Source organism: Mustela nivalis (genome assembly GCF_964662115.1).
Source record: "Mustela nivalis genome assembly, chromosome: 10".
NCBI lineage: Eukaryota > Metazoa > Chordata > Mammalia > Carnivora > Mustelidae > Mustela > Mustela nivalis.
The window spans coordinates 83131259-83154821 of NC_139029.1; the positions used below are offsets into that span (position 1 = coordinate 83131259).

Here is a 23563-nt window from a genome sequence, read left to right on the forward strand (position 1 = left end):
GGTTAGGGTTTGGGGACCTCTTGTGCGTCTGAGGGTAGGGACTGTGTATTTGTCACGGTGTTCCATTCTGTAGTGACTGACATGCCGGAGGCAGTTAATATATCACGAACAAGCTTCTGTTGTTGAGGTCTGAGTTACCTCTTTAGGGATGGCTAAAGATGGTTTGCCCTCAAATAAAAGATAATGCTCCTAAAAGTGGAGAATACTTTCACTTAGATCTAGCAGGAATTGGCCTTTAACCACTAAACACAGTTGTTGGATGGTTTTTTGATTGTAGTATTGAGCATATGTGAGGAACTGTTTTTGTGTATTTTAGGATAGGGAGACAAATCCCATTCCTCTTACATTTATTCTACTGTACTTCCGGTGTCTTATAAAGAAAGACTCGCTGGAGAGACCATCCCATTTCTATTATAAGTTTCGATATCTTCTGAAACTATGACGAGGACTCCAGTATGGGCAGAGCATACATTTCTCTTGGTTTGGACTTGCCCAGCTGCCTTGCCACAGCGGTGGCCATGGTTCTGATTAGCCGTGATTCCATCTTTTTTGTGACCCCCCCAACATATTACTCATGGCTAGGTGCTGGAGAGTATGGCGATGATGAATGCACATAGGACCTTTTAGGAGCCACAAGCCTATAGGGAGAATGACAGTAGTGCAGTGAGCAGTACAGATAGAGAACTGTCTTCAGGTTAACATAGGCCCTGTGCTAAGAGGAGTTCCCAGGCAGGTGGGAGCATATTTGGTTGAAGTGTTTAGAAAAGGGCTTCCTGGAGGACTTACAGTTGGCTTGAAGGATGGACAGAGTTTTATCAGGAGAGATCCCAGAAACAAGAAAGCAAGGATGAGAAAGGAGGCTCCAGAGTGGGTTCAGGGACTAGTAAGTCCCCCAGTTTACCTGGGGGTATTCAGGTCTCATGGGGGTGTGCATTATGAAGTTGAAAGGTCAGCAGGGTGTAGACTGAATGGCGGCGTGGGGATCTGCCGTTTCAATGGAAGCCTTTGGACTCCTGCATGGTTTTGGGGAAGTCCATGGTGTGACCGGAATGGAGCTAATGGCAAGTAATAGCAAACATTTACTGAGTGTTTAAATGTATGCTAGGTGCTGTTCTAGGTGTCCCACAACTTTTTGTTTTCACAACAATTCCATGAGGCCGGCGCTGTTATCATCCTTAGTGTGCAGAGATGATGAGAGTTAGGGTACAGAGAGTTTAGGTAACTTACCCAAGGTCACAGAATGAAGACGTAGCAGAGCTGGAATTGGAAACCAGACCCTCTGGTTCTGAAATACGTATATCTTCTCTCAAAAAGTTAATATTATAGTATCATCTAAGATGGGTTAGTGGAAATAGAAGGCCACTTAGAAAAATTCTAGAATGTTCAAGGGGAAGAAATAAAGGCCTAGAGTAGGATTGGTGGCAGTGGTGGTAGAAAGAAGAGCTCTGAATCCATGTGACTGGCAACAGATTAGGTGGGTGAGTTGGGGGTTGCTGAGGCAAAAGAGGAGGCAAAGAAGTCCTTAAGACTACCTCGGTCCCAGGGAGCCTGCCGGGGCCATTCACTGAGCACGAAGTAGTGTGGAAGAATTGGGATTAATGGGGACATCAGGCATTCCATTTTGATCATGTTGAATTTAAGGAATTTAAGGGTCATTACATAGACTTGACGTTCTTAAATTTGGGGAGTTTTCCCCAAAGGGTTGATAAAACTGCGAGAATGGTGTGATTTGGGGGAAGACAGAGGAGATGTCAAAGTCCGTATTTCACAGGCAAGGCTAGGAAGAGAGGAGCAAGGGAAGGAAGAGGAAATAGAGAAAGAGGTGGACAAACGGTGGAGAGAGAGAAGAAAAGAAAGAGGGGCAGAGGCCTGGGAATTCATCTTGGCAGCGCTGCTTCTTTGGGAAGGGTAGGATGAGAGATTCTACAAAGCCCCTGGAAGCATGTATAGTAACCTGTGTTCTCTCTGTGGAGGATGTCCTGTGGGGAGAAAAGTCTTGACCGTCAAATCATACTGTACACCTCTCCAGGGAAAGGAGTGTGTTTACATACATTATCACACAGGCCTTATACAGCCTTATAACTGTGTACTTACTCACTGAACATATAAATGAAATACCACCTCTCTGGCTAAATTATCACCTTGGAAATGCAACTATTATTTTTGAATCAGGAAGTAGACTCTAAATATTAGGCTGTCGGTCCCCTGGACGCAGCTGTGTTTTGCACAGGTGGTTAGTTAGTTCTAAGAGGAATGATAGCACTCCATGATTGTAATGGCAACCTTCTGAGAAGCCGGTGGAGAAGACTTAACAGAGTAGCACCATGAGGTGAGGTGATTTATTAGAAATGAAAGTCTGAATTTTCTGTGTGATTTTAATACAGAATTTATCACCTTAATATAAAGGCCTGAGCAGTTTTAGTAAAATATGGTTGATAAGAAAGCCATACATTTATCCTTGGGTTACGATTTCACAGATCAAGATTAAAAGCAGAGTATAGGCTAACACACCCATGGGACAAAAATAGCCCAATAAAAAGGGAGCCTTTCAAAGATTTATCTGTATTTGATTAAGCTACAAATAACACGCAGCTCTCCAGAAAGGCTAATTCTTTGGGTTTTGGAATGGGGCCCTGTAATCCAAATAGAGGCTTACTTTTTATAACTTGGCTCACATATTTTTGGCTCAAAAGTTAGCGAGATGAAATATGTTAATTGTTGTAACCTTTGTATGCCCCTCCTGACTATGATGATGGGAACAGGGTTGGATGTTAACACATGGAAAGCCAGTTTGCTGTGAAGGATAGTGTAGAGGGTCTCCATTTCTAGCCGTGTCCACTTTTATCTTTCCTCTCACTATGTTTGCAAAGGAAAGGTATTGAGAATGCAGGAAAGAACTTTTCATGGACATACTCTGGGGACTGAATATTAAGCAGTTTCTGAAGTGACTTGAAGCATTTCACCCACTGTTTTAGTATGGAAGAATGAGCAGCCTCTAATGAGGACTAATTAGCTCAATTGAAGATTTAAATAATTTAAAATGTTCAGTTTTCATTTAAACTCTATTAAGGCACCCTGATATTAATGCAGCCAGGGATTCTTGGGTAAATAATGTATAGAAGAATGATTTCTTTTATAGTCTATAGAAGAGGTATGAGTCAGAATGTGGATTAGGACATCTTTGAGAGAAATACAGAAAAACTTCCCTCGCCTGGAAATATTTGTGGGAATGGAGTGAGAAGGAACCCTTTTTATTTTTGATTTTTGTTTTCAATTTAGTATGTGGCAGGGGTGCCTGGGTGGCACAGTCCTTTGGGTGACTGTCTCTTGGTTTTGGCTTGTGTTGTGATCTCAGGGTCATGAGATCAAGCCCCTTTTCAATTCTGTGCTCAGAGAGGAGGTGGGTGGAATTTCTCTTTCTCCCTCTGCCTCTGCCCCTCCTGCTCGTGCTCTCTCTCTCTCTAAAATAAATAAATCCAAGATATTTCAAATAATATGGCAAGGAGGTTAATTTAATGGAAAGGCTAGTGCTTTTTATGGATATGCTCAAATATATGATCTTATAGCATCTTAGGGCCATCATTTGGTGCCCCAGCTCTCATTATCAGTTGCTATGATAGTGAAAGAAGAGGAGATATAGTTGAATTTTGGAATAAAAAGCAAATCACAACAATAGCTTACATTTATAGTCCCGTGCCAGGTAGTGTTCTTGTGCTCTGTATGCATTCACTCAGGCTTCAGAAGAACCCTAGGTGCCATTATTATGACCATTTTAGAGATGAGGAAGCTGAGGCTCAGAGGTCATTGAGCTATAGTTAAGTTGTTGAGCTGGGATTTAGGCTGTGGGTAATTGGCCCTGGAGTTCATGATCTTAGGCTTCTAGCAAGCTCCCAGTTGTCTTGAGCTGGAGGCTGGTGGGGAGGGTGCAGAAGGGCTTCGCCCCTCCCTGGCAGGCCTGGCCCTTCTAACTTGAGCGGTGATGGCTTTGGTTAGAAGTGAGCTGCTGACAGTGTGAGCACCGCCTTTATGTCTAGGCCGTATCTAGGAATATGTGCTGGTAATGAAAATGATTTTTCCACTTCCACTTTTGTGGGTGTAATTTTGCTTTTTTTTCCTCCCCCTTTCAGTGGACTAAATAAATTAATAAATAAATTGAATAAATTATCATTCCATATTAATAAGATGGATGAAAACAAAAGAAGCCCAGCTTCTGAAAACTTCTTTTGCAGGCTGTCTAGTGAAATGTTGTTGGTTCTTAACTGTTGTAACTTAAGATATAATCGTTTCTACATAGAATTCTCCTAAAAACTCAGAAAGAAAACTCTAGCTTTAAAAGATGATGTGTTTACCCCTTTCTTCTCCCTTTCTCCTTTCTTCCATCCTAATTTTGCAAAAATAACCCAGCAGTGTTCAGTGCTACTTTTTCTTCTCTGTTTTGAACATGTAAGTTTTAGGTGTGTATGTATGTGTATGTGTATATATAACCACCAAGAGTACCACATAGTATATGTGATGAGGAAATGCACATTTCTGTGTATACATGAACCAGCCAGTTCTAAATTCAGTGGCATACTAGAATCAAATTTTACTTTCTAGGTATTGATTTAATTGAATACTTGCTATGCACTGATGGTGCAATCTGTTGGGTGGCCAACTCTTGGTTTCAGCTCAGGTCGTGATTTCAGGGTCATGGGGTTGAGTCCCGAGTCAGGCTCCCCACTCAGTGTGGAGTCTGCTTGAGTTTTTCTCTCCTTCTGCCCCTCTCCCCTGAGTGTGTGCTCTCTCTAGGATAAATAAATAAATCATTAAAAACATACTTGCTGTTTTGACTTATTAGACCTTCATAGTGGGTAGTCTATCTCTAATCTTCATAAGGACAAATTATGATTCAGTTCTTTCAGTTTGCTTGAGATGAGCCTGACAAAAACACAAAATTTAACTAAGGTGCTACAGACTCAGTTAAAACTCAGTGCGTCTTAATCAGGCGGCCTGACAGAGGGATCCAAATGGCTGTCGGAGTGTCCAATGGGGAGCTGTCTGCGGTCCAAGTTCTTTCTATGCCAAATCACCACGGGGCGGCTTCATTATTTTGTTTGAAGTAGATTCCTAAGACATCAGATGTTCTCATTTGTAAGTTCATAAACACATTCCAAAGCCCGAAGCAAATGACTTTTACTTACCCACAGCTTTAATACACCTTTGTGCCTAAAAGAAAAGGAAAAGAAAAAAGACCCTTGACGCATTTTCATAGGAAGTGAAAAAAAAGAAACTTAAAACTTAGAAATGGTTGGAAATTGCTGGAGAAGGAACCACCATTTAGGTGAGCTAGCTTTCAGTGTGGAGTTCTGGGCTAAAGCTTTGGGGGTACACAAATACATAAGGCAGTGAATACAAACATAGTGAAGGGCAAAATATGGCAAAAGCTGCAAAGGTATTTTTTAGGAATCCAAGAGACATGGAGATTATTACCACCCAGGGTGATAACAACTTCATAGAGGGGTTTGAACTGGCTTTCGAAGGGCACAGAAGAGCAAAGAGTGTATTTTACCATCTCTGAGGACATGTACTACCTGTTTTTGTTTACCATTATATATATCCCTACAACCCAGCACGGTGCCTGACGCACAGCTGGTGCTCAAGAAATTTTAGCTGAATGAATGAATGAGCAGAAGAGGAAGGAAAGAAAGTAGAGATTCCAGTGTTTGGAGTTAGCAAGATTCTCTTAGGTGAGGCAAAATGTTTGAATGCCTAGAGGTCCCCGGTGAGGTTGGACACATAGTTGGAGACTACATGGTAGAAAACCATTTGGACCTCTGTTGTGCGGGTTTATCAGTGGCAGAGAGCTCTGGTATAGGCTGTGAAGTGGGGTCTGGTTAGGCTGTGGGAGGACTGAATTACAGTTGTAGCAGTGGGAACAGAAAGGCCAGAGGGAGAACAGGGGGAAGAAGCTAGAAGGGATGGATTGACTGTGTTTGGGATTGACCAGGTCAGGGAGGGGGGTGGTGAGGAATTGGATATGTATGTTTAAGATTTCTGGTCTGGATGACTGGGATGAAGAGATACATTATAGTAGGCAATTATGTAAATCAGAGAAAGGTTTGCCTTTTTAGTGCTTGGTTTTGTTTTGGGAATAGGGAAAGGAAGTAAAAGGGGGGTTTACAATGAAAGTAAAAGGAGGAATCTTTGTCTTTTGTGATCTTTAAGGAGAAAACAGACAATGCTTGCGCAGGAGTTTTAGATATTTACTTGTTTAAAAACTGAGAAGGTGGATGGGACAGTGATCTAAAGTTCCTTTCTGACTCCCTGATTTGAACTGGGCTTTCTAAGCTACGTGTCAAATTCATTGTTTCTTTAAAAACAAAAAAACTTTTTTTGAGCTTTACTTTGAATTTACCTAAAAAAAAAACACCTTGAATTTTGGGGGATCTGGGTGACTCAGTGAGTTAAAGCCTTTGCTTTCGGCTCAGGTCATGATCTCAGGGTCCTGGGATGGAGTCCTGTATCAGGTTCTCTGCTCAGCAGGGAGCCTGCTTCCTTTCCTCTCTCTCTGCCTGTCTCTCTGCCTACTTGTGGTCTCTCTCTATCAAATAAATAAATAAAATCTTAAAAAAACAACAACAAAAAACGTGAATTTTGTTAATCCTCTAAGTACTTCCAGGACCACCAAAGAATCAGATGTTGAATGAGAACCATCAAAATATCACCTTATCTATTGAAAGTATGTACTGTTTATTTCTGGTTCTGACAACTTGGAAACATCTGGTGAATGATCACAGTTCTTTGTAATTGACAGTGAGTTCCTTTATAAGAAATAGTGTGTGTGAATTATAGTTTTTGAATAAAATGTTTTTTTTTAAAGATTTTATTTATTTGAGAGAGAGAGAGAGAGAGAGAGAATGAGCAGTGGGAAGGGCAGAGGGAGAGAGAGAAAGAGAGAAGCAGACTCCCTGATGATGTAGGGCTCCATCACAGGACCCCAGGATCATGACCTGAGCCAAAGGCAGAGGCTCAACCAACTCAGAGCCCCTGAATAAAATGTTTCATGTATTAATCTATACACTTTAATATTTTGGTCTTAACGCTGTTCACATCCTATTGATGAAGAATTTGCTGGTTTGGACTTGTTCTTTGGTTATAAAATTTAATTTTGTTTTGGAGAACCAGGAAAGATGGTTTATTTCACATTTGTTCTCCTTGGTGGGTATGTTCTAGTAATGCATTTATCTGGTTGTGTTTGGGAATGTGGCATTCCAGGGAGGCAGCTCTTACGAGTCAGTTGGGAAATCACATCTTGGAATATGAAAACAGTTTTATAATTTGTGGAACTTTTCTTTTTTCTTTTTTTTTTTTTTTAAAGATTTTATTTATTTATCAGAGGGGGGGGGAGAGAGTGAGTACAGGCAGACAGAATGGCAGGCAGAGGCAGAGGGAGAAGCAGGCTCCCTGCCGAGCAAGGAGCCCGATGTGGGACTCGATCCCAGGACGGTGGGTTCATGACCTGAGCCGAAGGCAGCTGCTTAACCAACTGAGCCACCCAGGCGTCCCTTGTGGAACTTTTCTAAGATGAATGTGTATTTCCGCCTTCTTGAAGAGTTTACTGCTTATGATTTACCTTTTGTTTTTCTGTAATACTCAGACTCTATTACTATAAGTTCATTGGTTGTACAGTTTCACTGTAATTCAGGGATGGTTTTAGCTGCTTCTAAGGAATGAAGGGCTTTCGGTTTATGTAGCAGATGGTGCCTGTTTGCTAAACATCTTGTTATCTTTTAGTGGTTTTAATTTATTCAGTCAGTTTTTATTGATAGCTGACTACTAGGAGTTGAGTACATTTTAGGTGCTGCTTACTATTGGGTTAGCTATTGACATTACTATCAGTGTAGCCGCCCCTAATCACTTCCTCCTCCCTATGGTCTTATGAGTCTAATATACTATGGACGTAGAAACCAGACATCATATTTTATTGGCCTTTGGTACAAAGTAAGACTAAATAGACCCTGTGTGAGAATGGAACTTTCTTATAAACACAGCTAAAGAGCGTGGATTTTGGGGCACCTGTGTGGCTCAGTTGGTTAAGCATCTACCTTTGGCCCAGGTCATGATCCTACGGTTCTGGGAGCTAGCCCCACATTGGGCTCTCTGCTCAGCAGGGAATCGTCGTCTTCTCCCTCTTTCTCGTGCTCTCTCCCCATCTCTCAAATAAATAAATAAATAAATAAAATCTTAAAAAAAAAAGGGCATGGATTTTGTGGCAGGCTTTAGAAGAAACAGTATGACTTTGTTTATTGGCTCACTTATAATTCTCATTTTTATTCCAGATTGGGATTTCTGAATTGGGGATCCTTGAATAACTGATTTATTTATTCATTCATTTTTTTTCCTCCCTCCCTCCCTCTCTCGTTCGTTCCTTCCTTCCTCCTCCCTCCGTATCCTCCCTTTTCTCCCTTCCTCCCTCTCTTTCTTTCTTTCTTTCTTTCTTTGCCTGCCTGCCTGCCAGCCAGAGAGGGAGAAGGGGGTAGGGGCAGAGGGAAAGGGAGAGAGAGAATCTCAAGCAGGCTCCATGCTTGGTGCAGAGTTGGACATGGGGCTCGTTCTCACGACCCGGAGATCATGATCTGAGCTGAAATCAAGAGTCAGCTTCCTCACTGACTGAGCCACCCAGGTGCCCCAAAGAACTGATTTGTTACTGTATACATTTCTCTTTCTTTTAAGAGGGCATGGTATTGATACAGCATTTACATTAGTCTTGGTAGTCAGTTATTGATTCTCTGCAGCTGGATTAATCTGAAATGTTAAAGACTTTTTTTTCCCCCTAAATATGAGATAAAAAGGTTTTAAAAAGGCCTCTTCTAGGAAGCTGTGAAGGATGGGCTTGTAAAAGAGTGCCTTTCCTGTTCTGATAGCCCCTAACCGACTTTGCACCTGTTTCACAAGCCCCAAGCAGATTGGCTGCCACTCTAGAAAACCCCGAAAGTAAAGGCTTAGGATGATTTTAATGTGGCAAAACTCTCAGAACTGAAGGGGCTGCTAGGACAAAAGGAATTGGGGCGATGTCTAGTCAGGATGAATCTTTTCAGACTGGGGGTTACTTCTGGAGCAGGCCACCTGGGGAGCTAGCCAGTAGTAAAGATACAGGCTGAAGCGGGGTGGTGGGGCTGGACTCTAGACCTTTCCTGGCAGCAGAGAGGTGGGCCATCCTTCTGTTCTCCTTTCCCTTTACTGCCTTTATGTCTTAGGTCATTTTTGTTAATTTTGTCCAGTTAGTTTTATTATGTGACCATCGATAAACAAAATGTAATACCTGATATCTCTCCCCACATTAATCTGGTGTATGGCTTAGAAGGATTAAATGGAAACAGGCAGGGTTTTTGCAGATGAACCAACCACATCTCAGTCGTTCATTCCTTACTCAGTCATCTCTGTGTCAGGTGCTAGGGATGTAACATGACAGTGAGCACATTCAAACCCAGCTCCAGGTTCCTGGAGCTTCTATGGTCCAGTGGGCGATAGGGAGGATATTGGTCCAATATTCAGACATAGGATTATTTGTAAGTACTCTGAAGGAGAGATCTAAGAAGCACATAACAATGGAGCCTGGCCTGTGGGGGTGGGGTGGGAGCGTAGAGGGATATGTGAAGTGGGGTGAGGCCCGTGGTGGGTGTGGGGTCAGGGAAGAAGTCTCTGAGGAAGTGTGAGTAGAACTGACACCTAAAGGGTAGGTAGAAGTTAATTAGGCCTGGGAGGGTGAATGTGCTAACGGCCTGAGGCAGGGACTAAAAGGAATAGCTTGGCTGGAGCTTACTAGTATTAAAACCAGGAAGATGAAGCCCCAAAGAGAGAGAGAGAGAGGTAGGGGCTGCACCAGCCTGGGCCTCACAGGCAATTATGAAGGTTTTGCTTTTAATTCCAAGTGTTTAGAGGGGTAATATGATCTTCACTGGGTTTTAGAGTAATTGTTTTCCTTTCCTTTAAAAAAAAAAGAAAAAAAAAGATTTTATTTATTTATTATTTGGGAGAGAGAGAGATTGAGAGAATGAATAGGAGGAGGGGCAGAGAGAGAAGCAGACTCCTTGCACATTTGGTCTTAAAGAGTGGAGAGCCTGACGTGGGACTCGATCCCAGGACCCTGGAATCATGACCTGAGCCGAGGCAGACACTTAACCGACTGAGGTGTCGAGGCACCCAATTATTTTCCTTTTCAAGGCCTTCGTTGCTTTATGAAATGTGAGGAGGGTACAGGGCATCAGTCATCATTCTGTCTTCTATCAAAGCTGTGAGTATGCTGTCTGCGTAGTCCTCTCTCCCTCAGTATCAGCCATTGAATAAAGAGTTAACTTTTATACTGCTTGAGAATGTTTCTGTGGGAGTGAATTTTAATTTTGCCAGTGCATTCCTGAAGAAATCTCCTATTGTTTTTATTACTGTGAGCCTCAGAGGGGGGTTTTCATTAATTGACTTGCTCCAAAGAGGGAAGTCACAGAACGAGAGACTCTGATGCTGGAAGCTTCCTTGATACCATCTAGTCTGTTGTTTGGCTTTAGGGCAAAGTGGCAACACTAACCTATTTTACAGCAGCAGCAAGGCCTTGTTCCTTGCCCCAGGGAGGGAAGGTACTAAGCAGAGAAAACTTTATCATATTTCCGGTGTTGTGGACTTTCCTAAAAACCCAGAATAATGTACCAAAGACCAGGAGTCAGAGTGGATACTGGCATTCTCCCCTTCTTTTACGATCTCAACAAATGTCAAACTTTATGCAGGCAAATAAATGGTAATGAGATCAAACTTGCTACCTTATGAAGCCACTTTGTGGTCTGTGGGTTTGTTCCCCAGCTGTGCTGAAAGGCCAGTGAATTTCAGGGAGGAAACTGAGGTTCTTCCCCTTCTTTTTTTTTTTTTTTTTTAAAGATTTTATTTATTTATTTGACAGAGAGAGATTACAAGTAGGCAGAGAGGCAGGCAGAGAGAAAGAGGAGGAAGCAGGCTCCCTGCTGAGCAGAGAGCCCGATGCGGGACTCAATCCCAGGACCCTGAGATCATGACCTGAGCCGAAGGCAGCAGCTTAACCCACTGAGCCACCCAGGCGCCCCGGTTCTTCCCCTTCTTTGAGAAGATATTCTGAAGGAAATGTACCCAGACTCAACATACAGGGAGGGTGGAATGCATCCATTAGGGCCTGTAGCCCTTGGGAAACATGTGAACTGTTGAATGGGTTTGACCAATATGTGTAACTATAGAGTCATAGACTCTTTTTTCTTTTTTAAAGATTTTATTTATTTATTTTTGGAGAGAGAATGCAAGTGAGAAAGAACATGAGCAGAGGGGAAGGGAGGGACAGAGGGAGAGGGAAAGGAGAGGGAAAAGCAGACTCCCTGATAGCAGCCTGACAGGGGACTTGATCCTAGGACTCTGGGATTATGACCTGAGCAGAAGGCAGATGCTTAACCAACTGAGCCACCCAGATGCCCTAGAATCTTAGATTCTTTCGACTCTAGTATATATGCATACACACACACACACACACACACAGAGTATATATTATATCTAATAGCCTATAATGTATATAATAGCTAGAAGGCTGGTATATGATATGATATGATATGATATGATATGATATGATATGATATGATTAAAACATTTGGAAAGAACTTTAGAAGCCTTAATTCAGCAGCTTCATCTGAGATGAGGATGTGGAATCCCATAAGGCACCAGCCCAGAGACACTGAGTGATCAAGTTGGGATTTGAACCCCTTGCTTCCCAGTGGTCTTTACTTTTCTGTCAGACTCTATATGACTGACATGGAGCTAGGGAGTTTCTCTGATGTGCCATCTCTCTTCCCTGGAAGTCAATGTCAGTGTGTGGTTTGTTATGCCATAAGGGCTTGAATGTAAGCCTTGAGTTATAAGGGCTTCGCAGTGTACTTTGATCTTAGATTAGTGTTTGCTGAACAGTTGAAGCCTTTTTGAAATTTGATTATTATGAGTTTCAGCCATATTAAGAACTTCATCATCCCACTGGAGGGGTGTGGATAATATTCCAGTTATAGAGGAAATAATAGGTGGTGCGTAGAGCCCACGGGTTGCACTGATTACTGTCACCAAAATTTTAGACATATTCACACATATATAAAATCTCACTGTACTTTGGAGGTACTTACTGTATATAATCTCATATAATCTCACTGTACTTATGCTACTCAGCATTTATCACACTGTGATAATGTTTATTTGTCTTTTCATTAGTTGGTGAGCTCCTTTTAAGTAGGGAATAGTCTGCAGGCTTTCAGTAAATATTTGAGTGAGTGAGTGAATGAATAGACAAAAACTGTCAGCAGTGATGGTAAAAAATTGAAGAGTTGGTATGCCTTACAATAATCTTATGGAATTTTTCCATCCTATTTATAAAGAAGTTAAACAGTTTTCTTGTGGGGGCACCTGGGGGCACCTGGATGAGCATCTGATTCTTGGTTTTGGCTCAGATCATGCTTAGGGTTGTGAGATTGAGCCCCATGTCCGGCTCCACATTCAGTGTGGAGTGTCTGCTCAAGATGATCTCTCCCTCTCCCTCCCCTCTTGCCCCTCTCCCAAATAAATAAAATTAAAAATTTTTTTTTGCATTGTCAGCACTCTGATGAATATACTAATTTACAGTGCCTGACCCAGAGTAGGTGGTCATAAACTTTGTGGAATGAATGAGTGCTGCTTGGATCATGGTTTATCTTTTTGCTGAGGAGTTGAAAATTTTTAGATGAATCTTTTGATACATAGAATAAGATACGATAGTGCTTTAAGGAACAGTTTTTCTGAGAATGGACCCACTTAAATTAGAGTTTGTTTGTAAAACCAAACACAAAATAATGATATGTCATACACTTCATAAGTCTATGAGAAGAGTTAGACATTTTGGGTATAACCAAAGGTCTTCTAGGCCCAATTTATATTTTACTTCGCATCTGTAGGACCAGCACTATGGATGTTAGGTGACCCTGTGGGTATTGGGTGACCCTGTGGGCAGTGGATGACCCTGGTAAACGATTGCTCTGATCTTGGGCTCCCATTTTTTTTTTTCTTCCCAGAAGGAGATGATTCTCCCTTCCCTACTTGCAAGACTCCACAATTCTTTGAACTTCTTTCCTTTTGAAACAGGAAAGAATTTGATTTTAGCTATTTATACTTGCCAAATAAAAGACAGATTGACTGATTTTTACTGAATAATTCATGAGTTTCATTCTGGTTCTTGACCCATAATTTGCCAACCTACAAGGGAAAATTTACAAATAGATAAGAGATTAATTTGTTGGTTTGTTCCTTCATTGCTTTGGAGGGGAAGCTGAAGGTATCTGAAATAATCAAATAATATATCCGCGGTTTTCCCTGCCCAAATGAGCCCAAATGAGACCAGATTACCCCTCCCTCCCCTGTCCAAGAAAAAGTGGTAGCCATTGCTTGACTGTGGCTCTGGAGGGCTCTTCCTGGGAATTGCCAGAATGGAGAAGACTATTTAGTGTCATTGACTTCAGGCTTAGGAGTCCCCTCTGTCCTTAGATTTTTCTTTCTTAGATCTCTACAGGGCTCATTTTTCCTCCTCATTCACTTTCCCCGGGTTGATAACTTCCATTTCTTCTCTTCTACCCTGAGCCCAACTCCTTCATTCTCCTGCTTTGCTTACAAGTTGCCCAAGTACATATTTTACACTCTCTAACACATTTGATTTATTTCAATTGATATCAGTTGGTTTTTGTATTTTTATATTTCTCTCTAGTAAATGTGTTTCCATTTTCCCCCACCTCGGGTGAGGAGGATTCTTATAAAGAAGCATGTTGTTGCTAGGTATTTACTCAAAAAATACAAAATACTAATTCATAGGGATATGTGCACCCCAGTGCTTATAGCAACATTACCTACAATAGCCAAGATATGGAAATAGCCAAGTGTCTGTTGATGAATGGATAAAGAAGATGTGGTATGTGTGTGTACGCACACCCACACCCACACACACACACACACACACAAACACAGGAATATTACTCAGCCATGAAAAAGAATGGAAACTTGCCACTTGCAATGACATGGGTAGAGCTAGAGACTGTAGCCAAATAAGTCAGAGAAAGACAAATACCATATGATTTCATTCATATGTGGAATTTAAGAAACAAAGCAAGTGAGCAAAGAGAAAAAGAGAGAGAGAGAGAGAGAGAGAGAGAATCCAAGAAAACAGACCCTTAACTATAGAGAACATACTATGGAACCATAGAGAACAAACTGCTGGTTACCAGAGAGGAGATGGGCAGGAGGATGGGTGAAATAGGTGATAGGGATTAAGGAGAGCACTTGTGATGAGCCACAGGTATTGTATGGAAATGTTGAGTCACTATATTGTACACCTCAAACCTAATACTCTCTGTTAACAAACTGGAATTTAAATAAAGAAGTAAAGAAAAAAAAGAAGCTTATTTTTGGAAGGTGTGTTCTTTATTCATGGTGCTTTATTGTATCAAAGTGTGAGCAGCCATGACCATTTTCCCCGCAATGATCTTGACATTTTCAAAATGTATTTAGCCAGTCAGAAAACAATATAAAAACACAAAACTATATTATTATAAATACATATATATTCTTAGAAATGCCAACACTTGTGAGGAAGGAATATATAAAATGGCCTTAAGATAGAGTTTGTTAGCTTTGTATTTGCCTGCAACAATTCTGATTTTTTTTCCCTAAGGTTTTATTTATTTATTTGACAGACAGAGATCACAGTTATGCCAAGAGGCACGCAAAGAGAGAGGGGAGGAAGGAGGCTCCCTGCCAAGCAAAATGCCTGATGGGGGGCTCCATCCCAGGACCCTGGGATCATGACCCGAGCCGAAGGCAGAGGCCCTAACCCACTGAGCCACCCAGGCGCCTCAACAATTCTGACCTGTTTTTAAATTGCTTTTGGCTGTACAAAGGTTTTGACTGCATTTCTTAGTATGACTTGAGGCTCACTCCCCTTTTTGTGAAATATGAAAGCTGGCCCACTTAGCTTTAAGATCTTGTGATGTGGGAAACTCTGGGTTCAGGTTGCTTTTCATCTACCCTTTACCTGGTGTCGTGGTCAAGATGCAGTATAGCTTCTTCTGTGTAGCTGTCTCATGCTCTTCCCGCAGCTTGTTTCTTTGAGGGACAGTAGAGGAGAGTGGGGTCAGGATCCCTTCTATTTCTCTCCTCCCCTGCTCTGGGTCTCTAATTGTCTTTTTGGAAATATGACCTCCTTGAACAAAAGGGGAGAGGAATTCCCAGAGCCTAATTTTACTGTTGGGAGCTATGTGAGCCTCTGAAGGGGAAGGACCTCCATTTCTTCAAAGATTTTATCCTTACCTCACTCAGGTTACTTGGCAATTTCTCCAGTGTTTTATACTTATTTTTGTTCTCCTCTTATCTTTTCATCTTGATTGGTGTTTTCTGTCATTGCAGAACATTGTTGTTATTTTCATTTTCCAAATCAGTAGCCATTGCTACATGTAGCTTTTGAATGCTTGAAATGGGCGGCTTAATATGATGGGAGAACTGAATTTTTAATTTATTTAACTTTAATATTAGTTAATTAAAATTTTTTTATTTGACTATAGTTGACATTCCATTAGTTTTAGGTGTACGACATAGTGATTCAATATCTCTATACATTATACTACAGTCACCACAAATTTGCTACTGTCAGTCACCATACAGCACTTTTACAGTACTGTTGACTATATTCCCTGTGTTGTAGCTTATATCCCCATGACTTCTTCATTCCATAACTGGAAGCCTGTATCTCCCACCCCTCTTCACCCATTTTGTTTGCTCTCTGGTTCTGCTTTGTGTTTGTTTATTCATTTGTTGTTTTAGATTCCACACATGAGTACAGTCATATGGTATTTGTCTTTCTCAATCTGACTTACTCCACTTATCATTATACCCTCTAGGTCCATCCATGTTGTCACATATGGCGTGATCTCATCCTTTCTTATGGCTGAGTAATATTCCGGTGTGTGTGTGTGTGTGTGTGTGTACATACACACCACTTCTTCTTTATTCATTCATCTGTGTGTGTACACTTGGGTTGGTCCCATATCTTAGCTGTTGTAAATAATGCTGTGATAGAAATAGGGTATATAACTTTAATTAATTTAAATTTAAATAGCCACAGGTGGCTATTGGCTACCATGTTGGAGAGTACAGATCAACTTAAGGACATGGTTTGTATTTGATGTTCTTTTTCCTGTCTTATTGGAGTATACTAGTTTAGTTATCTGATGTTTGGTGAAAAACAGGTGTGTTTGTTAACCATGTTGCTTCCAAAAGTAGAGGTGGCTAAGTGGGCTCTGCAGTTAGAAACTATACAGTTTGAAACTGTAGTTGAAAATGAAGTTGGCTTCTAATGGTTAGTACGAAACTGGAATTAGATGCTTCAAATTTTTTGTGCTTTCCTGAAATTTATTCAAAGTGAATCTGAAAAGCTGATAGAACCATAACTAAAAATTCTAGATTCACCTTATCTTTAAGCATTCATGTTTGAGTAGGAAAAAACAAGATATATTAGACAAGAGTGTTGCTTCCAATAACTCAAGGACAAAGAAATCTTTGTAATAGAAACAGGGCTGTTTTCATCATGCTGGGAGGTGCTTATTTTTAGATTATTTTTTCATTTTGATTCATTTGAGTGGATTTTTGTTGACCATCCAAGATGGGTCAGTAATTAGATATAATAAAACACAGTTCCTTTTTGATTCATAGGTATTTCCTTTATACTTACAGCAGTACACTGGGAACTTTAGAAATATATCAATAACTTTTTACATCAGATTATTGCAAGTTTCCTTTTTTGGCAACTCCGTGTTTTTAATTCTCATGAAGCTTGTATATAGGGACAGCTAATTTTGGTGTTACCTAGAATATAAGTTCCAAAATATTACCAACTTGATTAATGTAGATAAAATATACAAGTTTAGGGGCATCTCGGTGGCTCAGTCAGTTGTGCCTGCCTTGTGTCAGGTCATGATCCCAAGTGTCTGCCTTGGCTCAGGTCATGATCTCAAGGTCCTGGGATCAAGCCCAGATTCCTCAGGCTTCTTGCTCAACAGGGAGTCTGCTTCTCTCTCTCTCTCTCTCTTTCCTCTGCCCTTCCCCCCTGCTCATGCTTTCTCACCCACTCTCTCAAAATAAAATAAATAAAATCTTTTCTTTTTTTTAAAGATTTTATTTATTTATTTGACAGACAGAGATCACAAGCAAGGCAGAGAGAGGCAGGCAGAGAGAGAGGAGGAAGCAGGCTCCCCGCTGAGCAGAGAGCCCGATGCGGGGCTCGATCCCAGGACCCTGGGACCATGACCTGAGCCGAAGGCAGAGGCTTTAACCCACTGAGCCACCCAGGTGCCCCAAAATAAATAAAATCTTAAAAAATAAAAATACAAGTTTAGTATTGCTATGTAAGACAAGTGGCTCCTGGCAGATTTGATGTAGTGTAGTGACATATCTATGGCACTCTAATTTAAGTAGCAGAAAAAATGTAAATGACTCCCTCAAAATGAAAGTCTTTGGGGGGTGGATTTTTTGGGAAACTTGTTGATATTTAGTAAATTTATGGTCTAGTGAAATTGAACCTGAGCATTAGTGAGCAAAATAGTCTAATGAGGGCTCATTTATTGAAGGTCTTTATTATGAGCAAGATATTCTTCTCAACCTTTATGGATAAGATACAGCCCTAGAGAGAGAGGCTTACTCTGTAGTTGGGCAGGTAGGATCTACACTTAAAAAAAAAAAAAAAAGCTAATTGAACATTATGTAATAGTGTCTCAGATGGTAAGTTTTGGGAACTTTGAGAGAAGGGTAGTTTTTTCTAAGGGTGACCGGAAAGGTAGGATTTGAACTGGATTTTGAGGAAGTTAGAGAGGAGCAGAAAGAGGAAAAGGAGGGCATGCCAGCCAAGGAGACCAGTGTGAGTTGAGGCTTGGATTAAGAATACGCTATGGAAGGGCACCTGGGTGGCTCAGTGGGTTATAGCCTCTGCCTTCTGCTCAGGTCATGATCCTGGGGTCCTGGGATCGAGCCCCGCATCGGGCTTTCTGCTCAGCGGGGAGCCTACTTCTTCCTCTCTCTCTGCCTGCCTCTCTGCTTACTTGTGATCTCTGTCTGTCAAATAAATAAATAAAATCTTTTACATTAAAAAAAAAAAAGAATATGCCATGGAGTATTTGGGAATAAGGGATGGACATGGGTGTTGGAATATAGATCCTATATGGGGTCCTTTAGGAGATAAGGTCATCCTGGAAGCTAGGGGCATGAGGTGTAGGGCTTTGATTGTTGGGCCAAGGAATTATTCCGAAGAGAGCAAGGAGCCATTAAACATTTTTGACCGGTGGGAAGAAATACGAGAAGTGAGATATTATGAAGATAAATCTTCAGAGTGTAATACAGAGTGGTTGGGCAGGGGAGAGGCAGAATTTAAACATTAAGGATGTGAGATGAAGAGACTCTGCCCTTTCGTTGCTAACATAGGAAATGGACAAGCAAGGGATGACTTAAAAGTAGTGGCTTTTCTGGTATATGAGAATTAAATTGATATTTATTTGTTGCCCTTTTGTGACTGCAAGTTTTTCCTGCCTGAGTAACTGTTAGAAGCAAATGTTTTGAGTCTGGTGGGCTGATTTGAAGGAAGGGTGGGTTGAGTTTTAGCTGTTCTTGAGTTTGAGGTGATGGAAGGACCTGTAAATGTGAGGTTCGGAGGTAGTTGAAGATGAAAAGGCTGATGCTGGGTCTCAAGTGTGGAAGCAATCGATCTCTCTTCCATAGGGTTATCTGTGAAATTCATGATAGTAGGTACGAGAGAACCATGGACTGCTGACTATAGCCTGTAGATGTCCCAGGTGGGGAGAGGGAGAAGGGTCTGTGTGTCACATGATGCAAAGTTCAAGGAGAAGGAAACTGAAAGAAGACCGCTAGATTGAAGATCCTTGAGAACTGAGAGCAGTGTTTGAGGAGAATAGTTAGTGACTGAGTAGGTGATAAGTACAAGGAGGAAGTGAACATATGTGTTATGTTCTTGTTGCTTCTTTTGTTGCCTGTTTTTCAGTCCTTGTCCTGAGTGTCCTGGCAGGGAAATAGGAGGAGGTAGAACTCAGAATTGTCCAAACAGTTCCCTGTTAAGAGACTGGAGACTGATTATAGTGATTTGTGATCCTCTGTAGGGTGAAACCACGAGTTATTTGGGCTCTGCGAATCAGTTATATATTGAACCTTATTCTTGATGATAGCTGAAATTTGCAATTTTAATGAAAATGAAAATGAGTATTGATGTTACTGAAAATTATATTTCTACTAAATACTACTTTTTTATTTTAAATCTCAGTTTTTATGCAGATTTTGGACCTCTGAACTTGGCAATGGTGTACAGATACTGCTGTAAACTAAACAAGAAACTGAAAGTGAGTATTACGGTGATGTTTATGTTTTGGTATTAAACATTGGGACTTTGACCACTGGGATTGCTGTGCATACACCATTTAGTTAGGTAATCTTGATCTCTGGATATTTTTATAAGGAGTTCACCCAGAAGTTGAAACTGATCCATCTGAGTATTCCGTAAAGGACACGTTAACCTCTTTCATTTTTCAGGATGAATTGAAATGTGAGCTGGAATGAAGTCATTGGAATAGTGATCTAAGAAAGAAAGCACAAATCCTTTCAGGTTGTTGTTTAATGAGTCTATCAAATTCCTTCCTAGGATGATTTTTCTGAAACCAGGTGATAAAAGGACTCATCCCTGCATGGCAGAAGCTCTGGAGCCTTTCCTGTCTGATCAATATTGAAAAAATTTTTCTTTTTACCTTTTATTTTTATTTATTTTTAAAAATTTTTTATAAACATATAATGTATTTTTATCCCCAGGGGAAGAGGTCTGTGAATCGCCAGGTTTACACACCTCACAGCACTCACCATAGCACATACCCTCCCCAATGTCCATAACCCCACCCTTCTTCTCCCAACCCCCCTCCCCCCAGCAACCCTCAGTTTGTTTTATGAGATTAAGAGTCACTTATGGTTTGTCTCCCTCCCAATTCCATCTTGTTTCATTCATTCTTCTCCTACCCCCTTAACCACCTGTGTTGCATCTCCACTTCCTCATATCAGGGAGATCATATGATAATTGTCTTTCTCCAATTGACTTATTTCGCTAAGCATGATACCCTCTAGTTCCATCCACGTCGTCGCAAATGGCAAGATTTCATTTCTTTTGATGGCTGTGTAGTATTCCATTGTGTATATATACCAAATCTTCTTTATCCATTCATCTGTTGATGGACATCTAGGTTCTTTCCATAGTTTGGCTATCGTAGACATTGCTGCTATCAATATTGAAATTTTGACATATTTCTTGAAGGTCATCTTTGTAGAATTAACAGCTGAGATTGATGAACTAGTAGTGATACAATAGGGACTTTACCTGTTATGACAGAATTTGGGTTATACATGTGGTATTCATCTTTATTTTTGATTTTACCTGTTTTTTTTTTTTTCCTCTTAAACTCCAAACATATATGAGGAAAAGCAATATGTATACTCCTGGTTTTGGTAAAGTTATTTCATCACATAGAAAGGAACATTTCTTTTTTTCTTCCAGTTTTCTAAATGAGGATCTTAAATGTAATGTTTTGGTTTGGAAGGTCAAATACCACCTAGCATGCTGTTAAAGATGACTGGTAAATTACAATGCTCAGGTCATTTATTCTTTTTGCTGGTTAAAATGTAACTGATGTGACACAGTATAGTGCCTTGTATATATTAGCTGCTTGGTGATTGTCTTTTGATTTGATTGATTTTTATTGAATTTAGGTATAAGACAGCTGTAGTAGAGAATGTTCTGTAAAATATATTGTGCATTCACAGATTTTTGCCATTGATCTGAAAATGCTAAATGGTCATGAATGAATACCAAAGATATTTTTTTTTTAGTCAATCATTTTATAACATAAGATCTGTTGGAATCAAGTGTTTAAAGAATTAATTTATAAAGATTATCTGATTTGAAAAGATGTATGTAAATTCCTTTAACTGATCTACATTCTTCAGAAAAGAAGCTACTGCCTATAGTTTAGAAATTAAAGGTGAAACTTTTGTAATCACCAAGGAAGCAAATAATATCCTAAGAAGGATTTAATATAAAAACATAAAGTGAAGTTTTAGTAGATGAATTAACAAGGAAAGGGTAGTTCATAAATAATTAAAGCTTATTTCTTCCTTTTGAGGACCTAGGAATTTTTTTTGCTTTCTTGATTAGCCCTCTTAGTATGTAGTTGGTATGAACTGGGTATTAACAATTTGCGACCTATTATTTAGAAGATTGAAGAGAAGAGAATCATTTTGAAAATAAATTTTTGCTCTGACTTGGTGTTACGTAAGAGAAGTTGGCTTGAGTAAGGCTATTTTTCTATCATATTCAGTACCAAACCCTAGAGGTAAGTGTATACATGGATCTGTTTCAATTTGTTTTCATTTACAAAGCTTTCTTTCAACATTATATGAAAGCTTAATAGAGTTTAGCAATCCCTTGGTTCATTTCAGCAATCAGGTAATCTGATGGATTCCTAGAAGGACATTTAGCTTTGATACAGCTAGTGGGCACCCTGTTATTTGCCGAAGGAATGAATGTTCAAAACCCAAAAGTTAGTAAGTCATGGGTTGTTTCGAAGCATCCAAGTAGAATCTCTATATTAGGAGAAAAAGACTGACTTTACCAATCCAAAGCTACAGTTGCTTCAGTCTTATGGAATCTCAGTTTCTTTAGCTATAACTCCAGGATTATCGAGCTCCCACAGAGGGGTGGTTAGGATTATATTAGAAAATATATAAAAGGTCTTTGCAAATTGTAATGTCTTATGCTGAAGAAAGTTACTAATGGAACATTTATGACCTTGGGTAAGAAATAATAGTAAGAGTTTTTCAACCCAGCTTATGAATGCCTTCTCAGCCCCCTATTATTATTTCCACATTCAAAAGCTATCTGAAATAATTTTAGGAGTTGAAATGACCATTTAGTCCAGCCAGCTAATTATATCAGTGCAGAAGGGGAGGCCCGGGAGAAGCAGCTCAAGGCTGCAAAGTCAAGTAGGGGCTCGATTTCAAGGCTCTTGACTTACTCCTGCTCCTCTCCACCTTCTTTGCTAGCGGAGCCGCTGTGGTTTATAATCTTTCCAGGTGTGCTCACAACACTGCCCCAGCTGACTTCACCTTATCCCACAGGGGTCTCGAGACTCCTCTGCCTTGTTTGTTCTGGGGACTGTGACTGCCACTCCAGCTGCTTTTCTTCCAGGAACCCAGACTCCAGACTTGGCTGCTTTGAGTGGACCCTTCTCCTTCCGTACCTCCTGCATTCTGTCTGCCTCACCTTCATGTAGTCTCCAGGCCCTCAGGCTCCCTGTTGGTGTTTCTCGTCTGCAGCCCATGTTCACCCGTCTTGGGCACATTCCTTCCATGTCTTTCGTCTTGCTTGCCTTGACAGCTGCCACCCTTGCTGTCTTCCCCAGTGGATGATTTCATGCGCTAACTCACTGATTTCCCGGAGATCACAGTACTCCCTTGACAACCAGCCACGCACTTTACCCTGAGCCACAGTGGTTGCTCCACATATGATGCCTTGTGACGTCCAGTCTGACTTGAATACCTTTTCTCTGGTTTGGTCACTCCTTGTTTTTTACGCCTTCTAGGATCTCCTCATCCTATGGGAGAAGGTGGGAGGTGCCTCCCGTTTTCCCAGAATTCTCTGTGCAGATCTCTATTACTGAAGAATGATAATTACCTGTTGGCATTGCTCTCTCTCACTAGACTAGATGCTCCTAGGAGGTGCGGATATGACATATAATTCTGTGTCCCCAATGCCTGGCATAGGGTCCCCAGACACACTGAAACTTCTGTTGATCTTAGCATGAACTTCATGATCCCACTCGACTTGACAGGTCCTCTTTTAGCCTCTTGCCTTTGGAGGTTTCAGAATACTGTTGACATCCTCACTATGCACTGATTTCTTTTTTCTTTTTTTTTAAATTATTTTTTTAAAAAGATTTTATTTGTTTATTTGACAGAGATCACAAGTAGGCTGAGAGGCAGGCAGAGAGAGGAGGAAGCAGGCTCCCTGCTGAGCAGACAGCCCGATGTGGGGCTCTATCGCAGGACCTTGGGATCATGACCAGAGCCGAAGGCAGAGGCTTTAACCCACTGAGCCACCCCGGTGCCCCTATGCACTGATTTCTTAATCCTTTTCTGCCTCACTTTTGCTTTACTTACCCTGCTGAAACCGCTCTGGTGACCTTTTTTTTTTTTTTAAGGTTTTATTTATTTGAGAGAGAGCGTGCACACGAGTCTGGGGGAGGGGCAGAGGGAGAAGCAGACTCCCTCCTTAGCAGGGAGCCAGGTGTAGGGCTCCATCCCAGGATCCCAAGACCATGATTTGAGCCGAAGTCACATGCTTAACTGACTGAGCCACCCAGGCACCCTGATTGGTGACATTTTAAACACCAGATATGACAGTGTTTACTTGGTCATCAGACTCTAC

The 23563-nt window shown here is 40.9% G+C and overlaps 1 protein-coding gene across 8 annotated transcripts in view; it reads left to right on the forward strand.

Moving 5' to 3' along the window:
• CDC14A (cell division cycle 14A) overlaps positions 1 to 23563 on the forward strand; it is a 179631-nt gene that overhangs the window by 8290 nt on the left and 147778 nt on the right. For all 8 annotated transcript variants that reach the window (XM_082686498.1, XM_082686495.1, XM_082686497.1 and 5 more), the window contains exon 3: positions 19364 to 19439. In XM_082686498.1, coding sequence (XP_082542624.1) covers positions 19398 to 19439 — 42 coding nt within the window. In that variant the 5' untranslated portion in view covers positions 19364 to 19397. The remainder of the gene's footprint in view (positions 1 to 19363; positions 19440 to 23563) is intronic.